The 20,183-nt window shown below is 45.6% G+C and overlaps 1 protein-coding gene across 3 annotated transcripts in view; it reads right to left on the bottom strand.

The window, feature by feature from the left end:
* The window catches only part of LOC144178319 (centrosomal AT-AC splicing factor-like), a 38,683-nt gene extending 18,854 nt beyond the window's left edge, over positions 1–19,829 (bottom strand). For all 3 annotated transcript variants that reach the window (XR_013323996.1, XR_013323995.1, XM_077706072.1), the window contains exons 1-7: positions 19,507–19,829; positions 19,275–19,444; positions 16,720–16,818; positions 16,575–16,641; positions 12,990–13,055; positions 10,828–10,914; positions 4,794–4,962 (exon numbers count right to left, since the gene is read on the bottom strand). Coding sequence is in view for 1 of the 3 variants with exons in the window: in XM_077706072.1 (XP_077562198.1) it covers positions 4,794–4,962; positions 10,828–10,914; positions 12,990–13,055; positions 16,575–16,641; positions 16,720–16,818; positions 19,275–19,444; positions 19,507–19,644 (796 nt within the window). In the remaining 2 variants the exon portion in view is untranslated. The remainder of the gene's footprint in view (positions 1–4,793; positions 4,963–10,827; positions 10,915–12,989; positions 13,056–16,574; positions 16,642–16,719; positions 16,819–19,274; positions 19,445–19,506) is intronic.
* Positions 19,830–20,183: the final 354 nt, after the last annotated feature.

Below are 20,183 nucleotides of genomic sequence, written 5' to 3'. Positions count from 1 at the left end.
ATAACTCCACTGAGAAGCAACACTAGACCTCTGGTAATTCCCTCGTACAAAAACAAAACTGGCCCGTGAGCAGCTGGCAGTGTGCAAGGCCGATTTGAAGCACTCTCTCTTTTTGTCTGACCTGATATCCGAGCACTTAGTGTTATCTTTCTACTTTCAGCTGGGGCTGTTTTCACAGAAGTAAGGCGTGGGTGAAGTGAAATCATGAGCAGCATGCATTTTTTCGAGGAACAGTAGCAGGTGATGAAGCTGCTATGGCAAATCGGCTTGAAGTTGGGTAACTGCGTAGTAGCGCCAAATATGAATTTCACAATGCAAGAATGAAACCAAAACTGCTAGACACTGGCTGAAAATGCCAGGTCCACCTGTTAGACATGCAGGGGACCGTCAGAAATAAGCTTTAGCAGAATCAAGCTACCCGTTCTCCACAACAAAGCTCCCTAGTGAATAAGCTGGTGCTATTTTCAGGTAATTATCATCTCTCAACATTGTCGACTTACAAAGCTGACAACATCATTTGGTATTGACTTGCTGGAAACCTTTTGATCAAGAAAATTTGATGGTAATGCAGCGTAACCACAAGCAGCATGCTTATTTGCCGAAAGTAGCAGCCACGCCCCATTTTGCAATAACACACGCACTTCAGCTTGCAATCAACGCCGTCAAAAATCTCAATGTCAACTTGGTGGGACAATTTAAACTGGTTTTCAAAGTGCCTAGATTAACCACTGGGGGGCGTAGGTGAATGAGAACGGAATACAACATGTCGAAATCAGCAATGTAAACCATCGATCACTGGTGTTCGATTTGAATAGGTGTGGTAACAAAAGAGCAAAAGAGTTAAAGGGACACTGCAGTGATTTTTAAATATGGCGGGATTACTAGCGCAAATTGTAGTCTGGAGTCCCTAGGCCATGTTTCGACCACTCTGGCTGCATTTACGCAACTTTGTTCAATAGAAAAATCAATTTGAAAGTGCTGTCCTCCACTCTGCATCCTCCTTGCCGATTTCCTATGACGCTTTGTATGATGTTCAAACAAGATGGCTTGGCATGACTGCGCTACTGCACGACTCGCCGACCCTTCGACAGAATCAGTCAGCCCAGTGTTCAGCCGGCCGGCGCTCAGTTGAAACTAAGCTACAGCACATTTGTGCCAGCAAGAATGTGCCTTTAGTTTGTTAGTTTGGAGGCTGTACCAAGCTCTAAGTCCAAGTTGCTCCACACAAGCGCACATGCGACACTGGTATCCTAGTACAAAAATCTAAGGCCGATTGAAGGCAGGAGAATAAGTCAGCAAAGTTAATATGGGTACTAAGGAATTCAAATCAACCAAAACTTTTATCGTACAGCGTAAAACCAAGGAGCAAAAATCACCTTTGGCACTGGGTGAACTAGCACAGTAGCCAGCAGCCCGACCACACATTTGCGATCGCTTTTAACCCTAAGGAATGCAGTCGCTAGAGGTGAGATATTTGTGGCAATGTGGGGGATGCTTACTGCACGAGTGTTATTCAAGAAATAGTTATCAAAGCTGCTTGGAATGTTAAAACTAAATAAAAATGTAAACAGGCTATACAATGTATACATGGGAATCTCGATAAACGGAAATCGGTTAAACGGAACTATCGTTTGAACGGAACAAACGTTTCACAATTGGTTGGTTTTGTATTAGGTCAATGTAAAAAAAATTTCGTTAAGCGGAACTCAAATTTTCCGACCACCGCATAAACGGAACCAAAAGCTGACTCAAAACCGCAACTATTTGGGCAAGAGCAGCGCAATCATGGTAAGCATCACTGTCCCCCCCTTCCGTCCCAGATATTTTCCGGTTTCTGTCTCCGGCGGTTTCTGATTTTCCCTGACTTTGTGTAGTGTCTCTGACTTTGTGCGGCGGTTTATGACTTTGTGCGGTGTCGTATGCGTCATTTCGTCACGAAGCCAGCATATGATGGCAGCACAAAAACGACCGTGCAATACACTTGCGTTGTCCAGGAAGATGGAGGTAATCAACGATTTTGAGAGTGGCTGCTTCACAAAAATGACGCTTGCGACGAAGTACGGTGACCCCAAGAGTAGCCTAACGAGAATATGTGGGAGGCTTTCGAAAAGTCAGGGAAAAGACTGCAAGTACCTGACCATGAAGATTTTGAGAAGCACTAGGTAGTTTGGCTATGGAAAGCCCGCAGTGAGAACATCCCCATAAGTGGGCGGCCACTCATTCGTGCGAAAGGAGAATTCGTCCTTCACCTCGGCATAGACGGCTTCGCATGCGGTGAAGGGTCGCCTCTTCACTTCACTTCGGGACCACGCGTCGTGAAGACCATTCTACGATGCTGAATCCATTCTCTCTCTAAACGAAACTCTTGATAAACGGAACATATTTTCCCGGTCCCTAGAGGTTCCATTTAACGAGAGTCCACTGTACTTTATATTTCCATTCCTGACGGGACTGCCTTATGGCCGAGTGGTCTGGAGCACTAGACATGTTTTGCTATTCGCAAGTTCAAATCCCCAATAGCACGTTTGTTATTTTTGAAGTTGATTTATTAGTTTTTTGGCAGTGTTTTTTCTACCGAATTCGCCATTTGCACTGCTACGTCCATTGCTCCACAAGCGAGTTTGCAGAAAGCGCGCAAACTGACACCGACTTGCTGGCAAGTCCTTGTTGGCGTGGTGTTGCCATAAGCACCGACTGCTTGCAGGCACAGTCCCGAATCAGCCGACCCTTGGCCTGGTGTGAACACGCTTTTTACGGTAGAGGCATAAGCCAGACAAGCTCCAAAGGTGGAGGCAAAGCACATCGTATTTGAGCTACTCCGGTGATGCGGAGGGCGTTGATGTACTGCGTATGCCTCGGCTAGTGATTGCTATGATTCCAAGCCATGCTGGAAGGCTTGTCTGATGCATTTTACAGCCGACAACATGGCAGAAAAGCGGTATGCTGATTACTGAGATATCGAGAATGGCCAGCATGTTGCTTCACAGAACTGAAACCGAAACTGGTTTCAATTCTAATCTTGGACATCTCGGCACAGTAGCACCTCGTATGGCACTGCTTTAGTTGGTGCAGCCGCCGCAGACCACACATGGTAGTTTTCCTTCTTTCAGGCTTTATAAAATAAACATCGCCTCATCAATTGGATGGATGAACGATGAAAAGGGTGTTTATTTGAGCCAATCTACGCAATGCTAGCAAACATAGAAGCTCAACGAATTCACTTCAGTGACCCTTTAAACCCCTCCTAAAATCAAGATATGCGGCTTCACTGCAACAAAATAATTCGCATAAGCTAAGTCTTCCAGTGCATTTCACAAGAAATAACCCCCTATTGCTCTTAATGCACACAGTTTGCTGTGCATTGAACTTATTTGTCTGCTGCACATCACTTATGAAATGTATTTGCATGCCAAATGAAGGATTGTGAATGTTCTCGGCAATTCTCCCAGCATGCAAAACAGTACTCCTGCTGCTGGGATCAAAAAAAAATTAAAGCTGTTACACTCGATCTGAAAGCTGTTGGAAGAGCAGAGCAGTGATTTGCCATGATGGGCTGTAGCACCGCTATCCGCTTACTGCTACCACCCAATGCAATTCAAATTTCCCGCCTTCGCAGTGCTCGCGTGCCCCCTGCCTGAAACTGCACCAGCGGAAGCTCTGTTCTTTTAAATGCGAATGCATTTATTAGCCGGGGGTTGTCTTGCTCCGTTGGCCGGCGTGCGCCTGCATTCCTCCAGCGCGAGCGCACGTTAGCGCGCGCACGTGCGCTCGCGCCTCGTAGTTCTGCTTTCGTCGTCGTTGTCGTTGTAAATGCGAATGCATTTCTTTCGCCGTCGTCGTCGCACGTGCGCTTGCGCCTCGTAGTTCTGCCTTCGTCGTCGTCGTCGTCGTCGTAAATGCGAATGCATTTCTGGACGCGGCTATGGAAAGTGTGCGTGTGCGCTCCAAACCCTCTGACCCCATAGTCTTGGTTGGCGACTTCAACGTTGACGTGCGCAAGAAGAGTGGCGAGTGGCTGGTCGAGTACATGCAGACCAGGCACTCTATGCATTGTCTCTCTGCCGGCTTCGACTCGTGCCCACTACCATTCACGGGAGTTGCATTGATCTGGTCTTTACGTGAAACTGTGACGCGCGTATGCTTCTCAAAGACCCTTTGACCGTGCACTTTAGCGATCACAAGGCAGTGATTGTGGCCGTCAGGTACAACGATTACACAAACAGGTGCTGATGAATAAATGATTACGTTCACACTCTCGTCATTAATTACGCCATTACTCGCAACACACTCATCGGTGCACCCAATGCATTCGCATTTCTGCACGATTCCCTTCGGGGAGGTGCGGGGGAATTTTTTGTGCTTGCTTTTCCTCCCGCACGTGCCGGCGTTGCACTGCCACTTTTTTTCCTTACAATCATAAAAACCAACCCAGCGAGAGTTCCGAACTAAATGAACGCGGGGGCTGCCGGTTAGTTAGATATATTTTGCCTCAAATGTACCTGTAGTTTTCTTTGTGCTAAACAACAGGGTGATGAATGACAAGCGCCAGCGGATCACCAGTTTCGAACGCTTATGACTATATAAACCGCTCGGCTTTCGAAGCCTCTGGGTTACGCCGCGCTGACGGGACACTGAGTGGCTCTACTTGGGTCCAGCGAGCGAGCTACAACGACAAAGCAAGCCCCTACGGTGCTCTGCACTTAGAAGTGACAGCACAATTATGGAGCACAAATTATTTGAGGAGCATTGAGAGGCAACAATAGAAATGAGAAAGTGACAAATTTCCTGCATACAGTGCTTCTGGAAGTCTTCCATGGTGGGCCCGATAGGAGTTTTGGAGATCTCCCCGATACATGGACGCTTTGCCGGTCCATCCTCATCTTCATCCTCCTCACTGTCATCATCATCATCCAGCCAAGGGGGCCTCGCACCGGTGTGGATGTTCCCTTTTGAAGTCGATGCCTGCACAACAGTTAGACACAACATTAAAATATGGAGGTCCCACAGAAACAAGGCATCAACATCATCATTTGCAAGCACTTCATTCCTTAAATCTCACTTTCCAGCTTTACCAACCAGGCTGATAAGTAAGTCACTTTTTCCAGGATACAAGCCTAGTCCAAAATTCTGTTGATGATAAGCTGAAACAGAGGTGTGCAATTATTCAGAACTTCGAATACTTCGCAGACAGTGTTTCCTATTCAATTCAATTTGAACTGTACTTTTACCGTTCAAAATACTACTATAGCAATTTTTGTAGTGAGCGCTCAAGAAATGAATAAAACTTAGCTCTGCCACGGGACACTCGCTTTTTTTCTAGCTTAACCACATGCTGTCCATCTTTTCTTTCTTTCACGGGGGAAGGGCTTTGTCTGCACTCTTATAGTGCCATTGTGCAAGAAAAGTGTAATGTTTGAATTTTAAAAGCAAAAATGTTTAAAAGCAAAACACAACTTGCATACAGAACACATAACAGTGCAAAATGTGGACAACGATTAAAAAAAACACCTGGGACAAGCACTGATTATCAACTGGGAGTGGGGAGGAGGTAGTAGATTGCATGAAATGGCTGGCACAGGTAGCTTCGTTTACTTTTGCACCAGTGCATAATTTCAGGATGCATGTACAGTTGGTAAAACACTTGTCTATAGCGTTCGAGCGGTGTGCTCCGGACTGCGCGGGAGACATCTAGTGGTAGTGCTTGGTTTGAGACCAGTAGAATGTGAGCATGCGCAACCCGCATCAGCACGCTGGCCGTGTCCCTTCTCGCTATGGGCCATCGCCTTGGCTTCTACACCTGCCCTGCCTGCAGTGTGGGCCGGGAAACAGAAGTGCAGATGCCTTAGCGCGCGCTGCTCGGGTTTTCCGTCTGCGTCAGCTTTGGCGCACAGCTGCTCATTGCGACATCGTTCTGCCAATATGCTGTATGGGATCGCGGGCACCATTATTCAGTTTCTGCGCTCTGCTTTGCACGCCACTGCTGACGGGCCAACACTTGTACACTGCATGCTTCGCCCCTCCCCAGGTTTCATGTTAGTAAAGATGGCCCGTTTTGTTTCCCGGCCCAGCAACGCAGGCAGCGCATCTCATTGCGAAATAAGGTGTTAAGGTGTGGAAGCCAAGGCGACGGGCACAGCGGGAAGGGACACGGCCATCGTGCTGATGCGGGCCATGCATGCTCACATTCTACCACTCTCAATCCAGGCACCATCACTAGATGTCTCCCGCGCAGTCCGGAGCACACCGCTCGAGCGTTATAGACAAGCGTTTCACCGACTGTACATGTGTTTACGATTGAATAAATGGTTAGTAGTCAGCACTTGTCCCACGTGTCTTCTAAGTCTTCATCCACCTTTCACACTGCTTTGTGGTCTGCGAGTACTAACTTGGCCAAGAACGTATTCTTTTCAAACTTTCATGTTAGGTTTCAAATCAGAAAAGAGTGCTTTTGTGAATAGTGGAACAAGTGACCAGGAGTTACTGCCCGTTGATCCTCCCCAAGATGAGAGACCAGCCAGCACCGCTTTTTCCAGAGACTGATAGGATGAAAACCAGCAGCTGAAAGTACTCCCCGTATTTAAACCATGCTGGGGAACATGAATGCCACTTCGCACTCACACTACTTGTATCAAATTTTCTTTTAAAAAATCTGATATTTGTCTAGAATGAAGTAAGAGGGAGCTTCATTAAATACACGCACATGACAAGTCAGGCATGTGCAAAGACAGCAACAGCAAGTGAGAGGAAATGAACGTGTCTAGAGAGTCTTGACTTGAACAGCATTCGTCAGCTAAGTTGCCATACTGCCAGTATGGGGTGCCAAAAATAAAGCATGAGAAAAATGTGCTAAAATAACATCCCGCAGCCAGAATGGTTTGCAAAAACCTAGCATTGGGAGGAATTAGGGGAAAGAAGCTCTGGTTTAAAAATGGGAAAGCATGTTGTGAAAATAATTCCCAATCCAATGTGCTTTGACGCCCACCTACATCGGCTGAAAGCACATTCTGTGTTCTTCTGCACCAGCATGTTTTTAATTACCTATCAAACTGTCAAATGCTTCTCTTTTTACACTGCCTCTCCCCATGCCCCTCCACTTGGAATGTCCGGTTGACCAATCCAAGAACAGGACAGAGGGCACTTGTAACACACACGGAAACCACACCCCGCGCGTCCACACAAGAGTACCTAGACTGATAGTCTCAACACCATCTTATGCCCAATAAAGTTTCATTTTTCTTCTTCTGCGTGCACCCAACGTGCCCTCCCCCAAGGCTTCCACAGGCCGGAGCAGAATCTGCTATTTGTTGTGCTATGTGGGCCCACCCTTTGTACAGGAAGATACAAGATTGCATTGTGACACAACCGATGTCGTAGATGCCTACTCCCCACCATGTGAATACTTTGTGAATAGTACCACCACCACATGAATACACCACATTAGTACTACCAATAGAATGCTCTTTAATCAGAGTTAGTTCAGCATAAATGGGGATTTGCTACTTGAAATAAGAGTACAGGTTGTTTGCAATGATATATGTACAACTCTGAGTTGGTTTGGACCATGCCCATCATTTTTTTTTATGCAGGCATTCTTCCCCTTATCTGTGGCTACATTGTGTAGTTCAGCCCTCTTTTTTCTTTTAATTTACTACTGAGCCATAGCTTAGTAGTGAGGCTCACAATATAAATGCCACACGTCAATAGTATTACACAGCCTGCTTCTTTTAATCAACAGAATAACACCCTGGCTGAAGTATGAATGGCCTGTCACGCAATGGAATGTACTTTAACTCGATAAGTGCATAAACAGTGGCGTGCCACAGACAGACATCAGTACGCCGTTGCCCCAAGGTAAGGAAAAGAAGTGCCTCCAATGTTTTGCAGAAACTCTGGATGTCACTTCCCACGTGTGGCTCTGCAGGCAGCGAAAAGGTGCTGGCAGTGTTCACGAACTGATGCACGTAGCCAGAGCTACCGGTGTAACCACTCGCCAGAACGACCCTCTCGCCAAAGACAAAGATCCTTTGTCTACTTTAACTCGATAAGTGCATAAACAGTGGCGTGCCACAGACAGACATCAGTACGCCGTTGCCCCAAGGTAAGGAAAAGAAGTGCCTCCAATGTTTTGCAGAAACTCTGGATGTCACTTCCCACGTGTGGCTCTGCAGGCAGCGAAAAGGTGCTGGCAGTGTTCACAAACTGATGCACGTAGCCAGAGCTACCGGTGTAACCACTCGCCAGAACGACCCTCTCGCCAAAGACAAAGATCCACATGTGAGACAGGAGCTAATACCGTATTTTCATGCGTACAACCCACCCCTGCATATAATCCGCACCCCCGCTTTCAGCCCGCTGTAAAAGAAAAAAATCCTCGCGTATTGCCCGCACATTTGATACAGGAAAAACTGCACCGAAGGTACTGCTCAAGCAACAGATCACATACTATGTAGACAGAAAAAGCGTATATTTAGCAACTAGAATACACTGACTGCAAGGCGAAAGTCCCAATTCACTAATAAAATTCAGTTGTTAGAGTGCACTCGTCCTTGTTTTTTCTTCCTTGTCCTTGCATGCTTTCCGCAATCGCTGCCATGGAAGGCTTAGTGAGTGTTACTGCGTAGGAGCTTCACGGCACAACGCGCATTGCCGTGAAGCTGCACTAAAAAAAAAAAAGAGAAACTCTTGTATTATCTGCACTCCTACTTTGCCACGAAAATTTTCGCCTTTTTGGTGCAGCTTATATGTGCGAAAATACGGTAATATATATCCCAGAATCATGACAAAAGTTACCATCCACACTTTTAGTGAAAGCAGTCATCAAATATCTGCCGCAATGGCAGGCTTAAATACTTTCAGGGATCTCAGCCCCTCAGATTCGGCAACAGAGTAGTCAAAACAATGCCTCCACAGTGTTTTGACGTCTGCACAGAACGGTGAAGTAACGGAGTCGTTCTGTCATGCACGCTTTCCGGGCTCTAAGCAATGGAATCCGAAACTGACGATTTTCAGGCCATTCTACGTAATTAATTATCACACCCAAGAATTTAAAGTGCTGTTTCAGGATTAAGGGGCCTTTCAGCAACAACAAAAGCGATTAAAATGTAACATAAAAATTTGGTGCCAGTACTCTAATGGCCACCTTACAAACCGCAGTAGTAATTCCTACCCTCAAACTTAAGTGTTGATGAATGTTTATTACTAGTACTAACCGACCTTCTTCAAGGTACACACAGACTACTCATTTTTGTTCATGCCCAACCTGCAGAGGTAACATACTTGCAATCTGTTCAATTTTACCCTTTGCCAGTGTGCTGTCATAACTGGCAATGCCAAATTGGTCCCAAAGATGGCACAAGGAAAATGGCAGTTTTTAAATTACTTTCCATGCGACCTTCAAAGTTACAAAGTGAAAACATGAATGTACTGAGACATATATTCTGCTCAATAAAAATGTTTGAAACACGCTGGTCGTTTGTCCACAAGTGAATAGTAATGAATAGCATTACAGTGCGAACTGTGGGGATCGTTGTTTCCCTATGACTCGCCTGCACATGTTTTGGCGAGTTGGGAGCCGCCATTTTGGGCAGCCAGCGCTTCATGTGAGTCGTGACCTCTTCGTGATGACCCCTCGTGATGCGCCAAATCAGCTCACCATGAACATGTGCGCGAGGACGCGAGGGAAGGAGGACCGGCTTGTCACCTTCCTTTGCGCCCACCCTCTCCCCGACCAGGGGAAGACCTCCTCACCCCCAGAGCCAACCTGCGGGACGCACGATCATTCTGCTGGGGAGTCGACTGGGCGATTTGGTCGGAATCGGTTAGCTCAGCAGTGCCTACTCCGAATGCCCCGATGACGGCGATCCCAATGGGCTCCATGAAACTCTGCTAAGAGATTCTGTCCTGACCGGTCGCAAAGGATGCCTCCCACGCTCCCGCGACTGCGATGACAGATATCGAGGTCTGAGTCCCACGGCTTGAGCGAGCGACAGGAGCCACAGTCTCCCCGCAAGTTATACTAATCGTGCTGTCTGGTATATGCCCTGGTTCTGTCAGGCAATAAAGCCTCACTTTCGATTGCCGGAGTCTGCTACCGCATGTGAGCACCCGAATCCGTATGTGAGTCTTCTGATTCCGCTGGGGCTTGTGTACGGTGCGTAGCACTTTCTCTAGTGAAGCTAGCCGGGGTCCTCTGCTATCCCCTAGGTTAGCCCACAAAACAAATGAAAGACTTGTTTTGCATCTTCTTACAATATGGCTCTTACTTCATTATAAGAGAGCAACTTCAGCATAGTCTATATTACCAGTCTCTATGGCATTTAGTTCGAAAGCGTTAAAGTGCAAACAAATGAAAGACCTGCTTTGCATCTTCTTACAATATAGCTCTAACTTCATTATTAGAGAGCAACTTTAGCACAGTCTAAATTACCAGTCTCTATGGCACTTAGTTCGTATTTTATCACGCCAAAACACTTAGTTCGTATTTTATCACGCCAAAAAAAGCCAATGTTTTCACGTTTGGTAACAATGTTGATTATGATTACGTTACAGTCCTTATGTCTCTCTCACTCTCTAAACTTGGCAACACGTTGATTGAGTGCACATTACTGGCAACAACGCACAGTTGAGTTAGCTGCCAACTATCATGGTTCATAAACTTATCGTTGTTTTCTTTTGCACTCATCCACGACAAACACACCGAGTGACACCCACTCACTTCGCTTTCTGGGGCAAGTCGAGTGGGGGCCTACTACGCAGCAGTAAGCCGACATAGCAGACTGCCAGGGCGGAAATGTTGCTAGAAGAACGAAGGGACGCAAGAGGACTGACCTGTTCGCGCGATGACTGGCCATTGGTGGAAGACCAGCTGCTGCAGCCTGGCTGGGCGGACAAACTCGCATTGGCTGCTGACGAGTACTGTCGTTTGGGCATTCAGGATCCACAGCACAGTGAGAGCGTGAGCACATCCTCAGAGCACACAAATAACACTTCTGCTGGGAGCACCTGTTCAGTGTTTCACCCTTTCTTGTCACATTTTTTTTAGTTATTAAAGGGACAAAAAGACAACATACAATTTTGCTCCAATAAGCACACTGCCACGGCAGAATAACAAATATGCCAAGCTTGACGCAAACTCCACCCACTTAGGTTAGATAATTAGAAAAAATGTAGAGATGAAACACCAGGAGGGGTGTTTGCACTCGTTAATGAGGTCACACTGAATGATGTCGTTAAGAAACGTCCCCCTTCGACCAGTACGGGCTGACTGATTGCGTTAAAAACAAAAGCAAGGTTGACAAAGATGTGGCACCATTGCTGTGGGAATGTTGAAACAAAATGACACAAAAGTGTCACTCACTCTACTCTGGCCATGCACAGTCAAAATCAAAAGAAATGTCAGGAGTCTGGGTCACCCATTTTCTTATTGAAACATTGAGAGTTCTGCTGAGCTCCAGTTGTCCAAGTCTAGTCAGAAGTAAGCCTTAACTTGAGGCTCATTGCCTAAAACATGTTCAGTGCCTTTGGCCATATTGTTGCAGATATGGAGCACTTTTCTAGGTTTCACATCTTCTGAGAGGCCGATTTTCAGCTTTTGCCACACTGCATACTTTGACGTGTAATTAGAGCACTGACTGTCGCATTTTGTCTATTCTCCCACGTGCGTCACAAGGTAATTTTGGCCCGTAAAAGGTGGTTAGGAATGGAGCAAATAAATTGAAATCTGCCCTCAAAATGCTAGTTCTTTTGTGATGAAAGCATTGTTTCCTGCCGAACAAAACTCCAAGGTACCAACTGCCCAATCTTTCAAACAAAGCAAAGTTGCACATTGTCATCACGGTCCCTTTAAACCTCAGAGTGATTTGCAAAAGCCATTTTTGCAGGCAGCATACACAACAAGGCGAGCATTATGTGCAAGACGGCACGTAATTACTAGACGACTAATCACTAAAAATTTTATAGATGGTGTTTTACTAGCTACTGCTTTCGGGCACACATTTTTGGGGGGGCTAGTGGAGGCAGCCATGATGTTAAGATAGTTAAAGTACAAAGAATGCTGACACTAGTTGGTGGCCAACTCTTTTAGTCACTGCTGTAGAAGAACGTCAAAGGCAGTAGTATAGGCCAAAACAAAACCAAGCTGCTGTACCAAAACACCCACAAACAATATAGCTTTTTTTTTTCCCCTAAATTATATCATGTGAAACTTCTACCTTGCATGAGATGTGGATTAAAATTTCTCAGCCCAAAATATGCATTCCCAGATTTGCTGTTGCTCAGTGCTATCATCATCATGACTCGTAATGCTGGAAACATTGCCTTGCGGTGGCACCGGCCGGCTGCTGCTTGTTTCGAATGGCGCATTTTCATCAATGACGTCAATTTTCACCACGCCAATGGCTTGAATCAAAAATTGCCACTTTCACCGAAAATGTAGCCTCGTGTCGGAACTGCAAAGGCAGTACTCCATATTGTTGCTCCGGCATGTATTAAGAATCTAAAAGCATTTTATTGAAAGCAATTAGATATAATTGCTGTCTTTGCGCGGCCATAGCAATACGCAGTTTAAAATGACATCATATTGCACCCACAGCAATTTTTGTGAATGATCAATGAAACGAAGTTGCGGTATGCACCCATTATTTGCCAGGGAGTTGTTTAATATCACTGTTCTGTGAATTTTCAATTTAATTAAGAAAGTTTTTGCAAAGGGTTCACTAGGGGACTAAAAAATGCCCAGTTTGCATATCACTCAAACAATTGTCAATATACGTAGTATGACAAACGGGAAATGTACAGCTGCGACATGTTTTGCTTTCTACTTTTGCCCTTCACAAGCAAGCCAGCCAGCCCTGTACCCCGTATGCCCACAATTTGGCATGATAAATGCCCCCCATCACTCCAATGTTCTTAAAACCAAAAAAGTGAAACACATGCAAAAGGCCACTACGAGTTCAAACCACACCGACGGATACGTTTCATCCAGAACAAACCTCGATGCGTGCTTTCGTCACGAGATCCGTCCTTTGCCTGTCCATGTTTTGGATGACAGCAACAGTCTATTGAGTAAGGGAAGAGACATAGAAAGAACAACAGGTTAGACTACAATCCCGACATGCTTGGAGAAGTTGGCGTGAAAAAGAACAACACAAAGTGAGGGATGAGACAGACAGTGCTGTTGTTGAAACCCGATTTTCCCAAAATTGGTGGCAACTGCCAAATTCTCATTAAATAAGGAATTTTGCAAAACTGGGGTACACGACAATAATGACAGATTTATCTTCTAGCAAGAAAAGGTCTGTTATATTGCCTTGCGTGCAGTTCACGTACAGATTTGACACCCTTCCCATAGTTCATGACTGCAATGGCAGCTTCCTCGTACTCCTAGTAATGTTATTAATGGGGGAAGCAGGAATAAAGCCGCGGAAATCGCCGGAAAAAAAAAAATCGATTTTTAAAAACTGCTTGCTTTGGCTTCCAGAACTCTTTATTTGTGCTGAATAAAAATATCGTGCCGAAAACGGCCTCTAAAGTCGCTAAAAAGATTATTTTTTATCTTTTCGGGGAGCTCCAGAGATCGGCGAGCTCCAGAGCGGTTTTATTGGGCGAATTGTGCAATTATTTTGAAATGCCAGTGTGAATGAGGACTCAACGGGTGCGTAGATATTGTGAGCCAACCTTCAGAGACTACTTAGTCCCGAAAAATGGCCCATAAAGCCTCTTAAAGCGCTGTTCTGACTGCTGCCCATTGCCAAGCTCCTGTTTGTGCGTTTCATAACTGTTTGATGACATTTCTTTTTTTTTCTATTTGTACGTACACAGCATCCACGTATATTAGGGGTGGGAACCTGTGGCCCACAGGCCGCACGCCGCAAGAATTGTGCGGCCCCCGGCACGGCGTCAGAATCTTCCTGCCGTTGTCACTTATGAAGGATGACATGGCAATTCTAACCTCAAACGGGGTTAGACAGGAACAAAGCAAGATCACTCCCACTTGGCATTGCTACCCAGCTTCACACTTAGCCAGTTAATGTATTCGCTTCCTCCACCCCCCCTCCTGTCCCTCTATTTGCCTTCCAGCCCTTGCCGTGTCGGCTTCATGCAACTCGGCCTTCCAGCCCAAAAGGTTGCTGACCCCTGGTATAAATGAAATGGCTGCAAGCCACTGGTTGCCACACTTTCATCTCATAAGCATGTACGGATTCGTTTGCACACACATTATTAACAGAGTTGGAAATAACGTCAAAGCTGCAGCCTGCGGTGCAAGGCAACTGCCACTACGGCTTAGCTCTGCTTAGGCCATCTGCTGTGCTAGGAAACATATGCAATGCTTGTAGAACCCATGCTTCTGCGCTCGTTACAGGTAGGAAGGTCGGGTTAGCCGCAACACTGAATGGCGGGGTTCCGGGGACGCCGGCAGTGCAATGAAAGGTGTTTGGTGCACTTTTAATACCGCGGGACCAGATAGTCTGATGTGGCCAAGCTGATATGCGCTAGCGAAAACTAGAAAAAAATCTCAAAGTCCCCACTCCGATTAAACAGCCAGGCTGACTCGTTTCATCGCAACAACACGCACGCAACGAGTAAACACAACAGGAGGCGTGCTTTAGAACAAGCATTCCAAGGTAGATTGGTGTGGACACACAACACATCATCCCATTACGGTCCGAAAAAGCCACCCTTGCCGATGTTCTTGAGACAAAATTCTTCCGCTGCAGGATGGCGGTTCAGTGATGCCTAGTCTCAGTGCCGCACCCACTGTGCGGAAAGGGTGCATTGCGAAAGGCCGCACACACGGACAGCCTTTGTAAAGTTGCGGCCGGTGAGACTCGCATGGCAATTTGTCCCACACCTTAAGGTCCCAATCACAGATGGCACGTTCGACTACGGCACAACTTTTACCCTGTGATTTCAACATTTTATGACTGCACACTTTGTAGAGGACCATGGCAGCCCACGGTGGTAATTTAAACTGCCCCGTGCTAAAGGCCAGCCATGGCGAGTGCGTCGCTATACTCTGTTACAACTCAAGAACGGCACCACCTCATGTAGTGTATCACTCCGCCAAAGCGCCAGACCCGTGACGTCAGTGCGCGCGCGTTTTGAAAGGGGTTTGCTATGAACGCGTGATATCGTCTGCCTTGTCTCACGCAGTTTGTTTGTCGTCACTGGAGTCGTTTATAAGCATATTAAGTCCAAAAAATCACGGGAACGGCTCACGCCATGTTCAAAATATTCCCAGTAACGCCCTACTTGCGCCGCGCGGAGAAACATCGGCTACGGTGATAAGGCACAGCGGCAACTTCCGCTGCCGTTCTTAAGTTGTGACCGAGTTGTGACCGAGTATAGCGTCACCTGCTGAATGTCAGCCCAACTGCTTGCTGTAAAAACGGTCTATATGACAGAGGTGATGGAGCTCGCTACGGGGACGGCTTCGCCAAAGTAACAGTGGGTGGCAGAGATGGGTGAGCTTAATGGCCAACTTTTCCTGGGGGTCCCAATACCAAAATGGCTTCAAAAAAAGACTCCTTCTACTTGGCTTTCAATGTCTGCAACAAAGGTGAAAGCCTACGAGACCAAGCTTTCAAAAATAGGGAGACAACCAACTGAAGTCAGGCCCCAGCCTTCTCTGGGAACTTTTCGATGTGCTCTCTAACATCCCCCCAAAATGGAAAGGAAGTGGCAGAGAGAAATGCCAGCCTAAATGATTTATTCCTCATCAAACAAGGCATTGTTTGCCATCAAACAAATCTTAGCAAGATAAATAAATGTATGATCTTTCAGTTAAAACAAAAATTTAACGGCCCTCAGTGTCACTTAAACACAAAAACTTATTTCAGTAAGCTGTGGCTCAACATTTACACATGGTGAGTGGTGACTAGAGCAATGAAAGTAGCACCGAAGTAAAACGTCCTCGGGAATATTTTAAAAGATGGTGAAACAAAATGGCAGCATCTCCACTCCGTGGATGATGGCGAGGGTGCGGAGTACAGGGACTCAAAATGATATCAAAGTTGAAACCCCGAGTGACATCAGATTTGCGCCTCGACTGTCATTCGATTTGAGCCGTGAGTTGCACCTTGATTATTCCCTAAATGAAACTGCAACTCACAGCTCAAATCGCATTTCACTTGATGGTGGTGTGCACCCAGATGGACGCGGACAGAGATTGTTAGGTCCTAAGGTACACCTCACTGTTACAGGCGAGGGAGTGAGCCCTTTGAGTCTCAAGTACTAACTCACGGTCGTAGCCCAATGGGTAAGACGACTGACGCTAACTCTGTCTGGTCTACCAGACACAGGCTTGAATCCTGCCGGTGCCTGTGTGATTTTTCGCAATTGTAAATGCTATGCGCACGGACGCGGACGGACACTGTGCGGTCCTAAGGTACTCCGCACCTAAAAATGCACAATCCGGTAGAATGTGTTGTCTGCATATATGCCGAGTTAATCTAAATAAGTTAAGGTGGGACTCACAGGAGCACACCAACAGGTATCTCCTGTACAGCCGCAGCCGGACCACAAAGAGGATGCCAAATACAAGTCAGCTGGCTTATTTTGAAGGTGTGCTACCTCACCTGTTGATGCAGCCTGTCCATCTTCGCAAGGTAAGCTTTTTCTGCAGCAGTGATCGCTGGCTCAGCTCTGTAAAGAAAGGCCTTGTAGGCACCAGACAAACCCAGCCTCGCGCTAAGCGAGCTGAGAACGTGGACGGGTGCGTACTTGGCAATCAGGGTGCTGCTTATGACGTACTGTGGCACTGCCGACTTGCTGACCTTGTTCTTCCAGAAGAAGGATTTGCACGCCGCTTCATGTGCTGGCCTGAAACGAAGCAGTCCCCCAGTGCACAGTGGGTCATATAGGTTGTATGTTTATTTATTTATTTATAAAATACTGCAGGCCACAAAAAATGGCCTGAGCAGGAGTGGCAGGTGTTATACCCGTGCTACATGTGCATGAAAAATGACATTAAGTGTTTAAGGCCTTAAGAAACTGAATGATATTATTTGGGCAGTCCGTGCTAAATGCCAAAACGCAAAGGCATTAAATGTGTTAAGCATGATGGTGATAATGACCGAAAAGAAAAAAGCACTCACATTTTAGAAGTCTTTGAAGCAGAGAAAAACTTTTTAGAAGGGTAAAAAATGTTTATGTGATAGAAAACAAGTGTTTTCTAAACAAAGGGTGTGAGCCGTTTCAAAAAGTGGCTGCAGTAGCTGCCATCCCCTGCCAGCGGTAGCCAAATCCGAAATATTCAAAATAACAACTAACATGAAGTTATGCCTTTTGCCGCTGTTTTAGTGAACTTCATCTTCTTCAGAACTTCACCACCAAGAGGGCACAAAAAATCGTCTCATTCCGAAGTTCAGCTATTTTTCTGCATCAATATTCTGGTGCTGAGAGTTTCGTTGGTTCCATTTCGTGCCCATCGCGTTCAAGAGTAGCCAGGTTTAAGGCGTTCGTGAAGGCAAATGAGTTGAGCGTAACTTCTTAAACCAAAAATGACATTAGAGCGAACTGCATTAGATTTTTGCATGTAGCAGCAAATTAATGGCATTAAAACTTAAGGCATTAAACACTTAACGTCATTTTCGTGTATGTGCGACACGGGTATTAGAACGATAATGATATGACCAATTACATAGTCGTACAGGTTTAGAGAAAATAAAAACAGACAGGTAACAAAATATTTACAAGTAACATAAATCACACTTCAAAGTAATTTTCAAGAGATTTTAGTACATTTTCCGACTCAAAAATATGCTGCGGCAGTTCATTCCAGTCTGTTATTGTGAGAGGGAAAAAAGAGTACTTGAAGGTGTTAGTGCATGCAAAGATAGGTGTGAATTTGTAAGAAGGCATCCTCTAGTAGTATGCAAAGATAACGGAGTGAGGATGTGCGAAAGTTCTATGATATTGTTTTTCCTTGATAGGTGAAAAAGAAATTTGAATCTCGCTAGTTTTCTTCGGGATTCTAAAGTTGGATTTTTGTTATTAATTATTACTTTTTTCGGGGAGACAGACTGGCGGAAGCGATGGTAAATAAACCGAACAACTAATCTTTGGACTCTCTCAAGATTGTTAATATCTTTTTTAGTGCGCAGATCCCAGACTTCAGATACGTACTCTAAACAAGGCCAGACTATTGTGTTAAATGCGAGGAATTTAGTTCTAGGGGGAGAGCTTTTAAGGGTGTGCCTTAGTAACCCTAATTTTCTACGGGCAGATGAGCAAATGTTTTCAATGCAGCAGGACCAAATTAAATTGCTGGTGATTGTGATGCCAAGATATTTATAACTTCGTGTAAGTAAAATGGGAGTTCCTTTAATACAGTACGAGTAAAGTAGTGGTTGTCTTTTTGTTAGTATTGCGCATAAATACGGTGAAAGACCGATGTGCAAGACATCTGATGAAATGGCAGACCACTTGTTAGCCGAGGGCTTACTGTTAGTTTACTGTGACATATCCACAACAATGAGGGCAAAAGTAGCTGCAAAACTGTAAATGCTTAAGTACGTGCCACTGCAGCGGGAGTCTTAAATGGCATGCAAACCTCGCCGTGGTGTTCAGAATTCATGATGACTTGCACGATTTCTTTCCGTGCTTAAGTAATGGCAATATATAACCTATGAGGAAAAGCTCTAAATGACACATGGCTGCAAATAGCACGTGCCATTAACTGAAAATGGATTTTTTGTACACCAGTTTGCCAGAAACCTTAAAGAATGACAAAGTAGCTTTTGTTGCAAGGGGATAATACGGTTGGTGCTTTTATGATTAGGCAGCTTGTAGCCGGGGGTGTGGACAGCAGCCACACTAGACTTTACCCGCAGCATTATTAGAAGCGGCCACCTATTTCACAATTTTGCTGTGTGCAACGTCTTCGAATTTCGGCCGAATTTGAACCAACCTCGCTGCATCAAAGACAATCTATTGATTTATTGTCACCTGAAGAGATGTCGACCAGTGATGGCTAGTAAAAGATACCGCTGGGGAGATTTTTTTTTATTTATTTAAACATTTTTTAAGACATTTCCTGATCTTCACGGGTCGACAACAATACTCACTAACGCCTGTTCACTCAATGTTGACTTGAAAGTTGAAACTAGCAAACACGACCGCAAGATTTTGTGTAGCTATGCTTTCGAGGTCATACGAAACTCCAGGCACTAACTCAAGCCGCAGTGGCGGTAAGAAAGCGTCCAGCAAAAAAGAACAACAAAATTGTCTAAACCACGCAACGGGGCCATGTTCAAACACGGTGCTACGCAGCTTACGTTGCGAGATGAAGGAGAAAGTTGTGGCTGCGAATGCTTAGCGCCGTATCTGCATTCCTGCTGTGCTTTTCTATTTCTTGTGCGCAGAAGTAGCACCAAACTTTGGCTCCATCCTCCCAAAGGAGATCGTGGACTTCGGGTTTCTTCAAGTACTGCTTCGCTTCGTTGATCTGAGGCAGAATAAGAGTTGAGGAATCAGAAAACTGTGTTCAGGAATGCTTCTCGAACTCACCTTTTTGAGGTACTTCGCCAACACATTCTTCACAATGCCCTGGTGCTTTTTTGAATACACGTGCTTCTTTCCGAGGTTGTGATGCACTCTGCACAAGTCGCAAAGGGCGTACTGTATGAAAGATTCTATAGTTTCCATAATGTTAGTTTACTGCGGTTCGAAAGGTTCATTGCTGTGTCAAATCTTGTTCAGTACAGCGCTCAATATTTGGGCGGCAGACAACAAACTTGGAAGCGTACTACAAAAACAATTCGCCAGCCGAACCGCCGAGCACGACCATTCGCGTCATTCCCACCTACTCGGGTACAACACAACTTCCTGTGGCAATGGAGAGAAAGCTACGGGGAAGGGGGAAGGGGGAGATATCTGCTTTGCGTTTCGTAAACAAGTTTCGGTTTCGGTTTCGGGGTGATGGATACGCATTTGGTATAGTTTGTTTTTTCGCATGAGCCGTGGTTGAGTGCGCTGAACCGCAATCACCAATCATGCAGGCATGTTGGCGTCTCCTTCTGTACGTTTCATTTGATTCTAAGCAAAAGCCAGCGCTTTCACTGGAGAACTCGGACCGACTTAATACATTATACCATGGACGATACCGTCGAACTCTGAACCATTTTTGTCAACGCAGCAGTTTTGAGGGCAGGCACTTATATGTAAACTCTTCTTGAGCTGAAAAT

The sequence above is a fragment of the Haemaphysalis longicornis genome, unplaced genomic scaffold (genome assembly GCF_048455015.1).
Source record: "Haemaphysalis longicornis isolate Haplotype H1 unplaced genomic scaffold, Haemaphysalis longicornis Haplotype H1 scaffold_4, whole genome shotgun sequence".
Classification (NCBI taxonomy): domain Eukaryota; kingdom Metazoa; phylum Arthropoda; class Arachnida; order Ixodida; family Ixodidae; genus Haemaphysalis; species Haemaphysalis longicornis.
The sequence above is the reverse complement of the archived record's forward strand: the minus strand, read 5'-3'. Positions and strand labels throughout refer to the sequence as shown.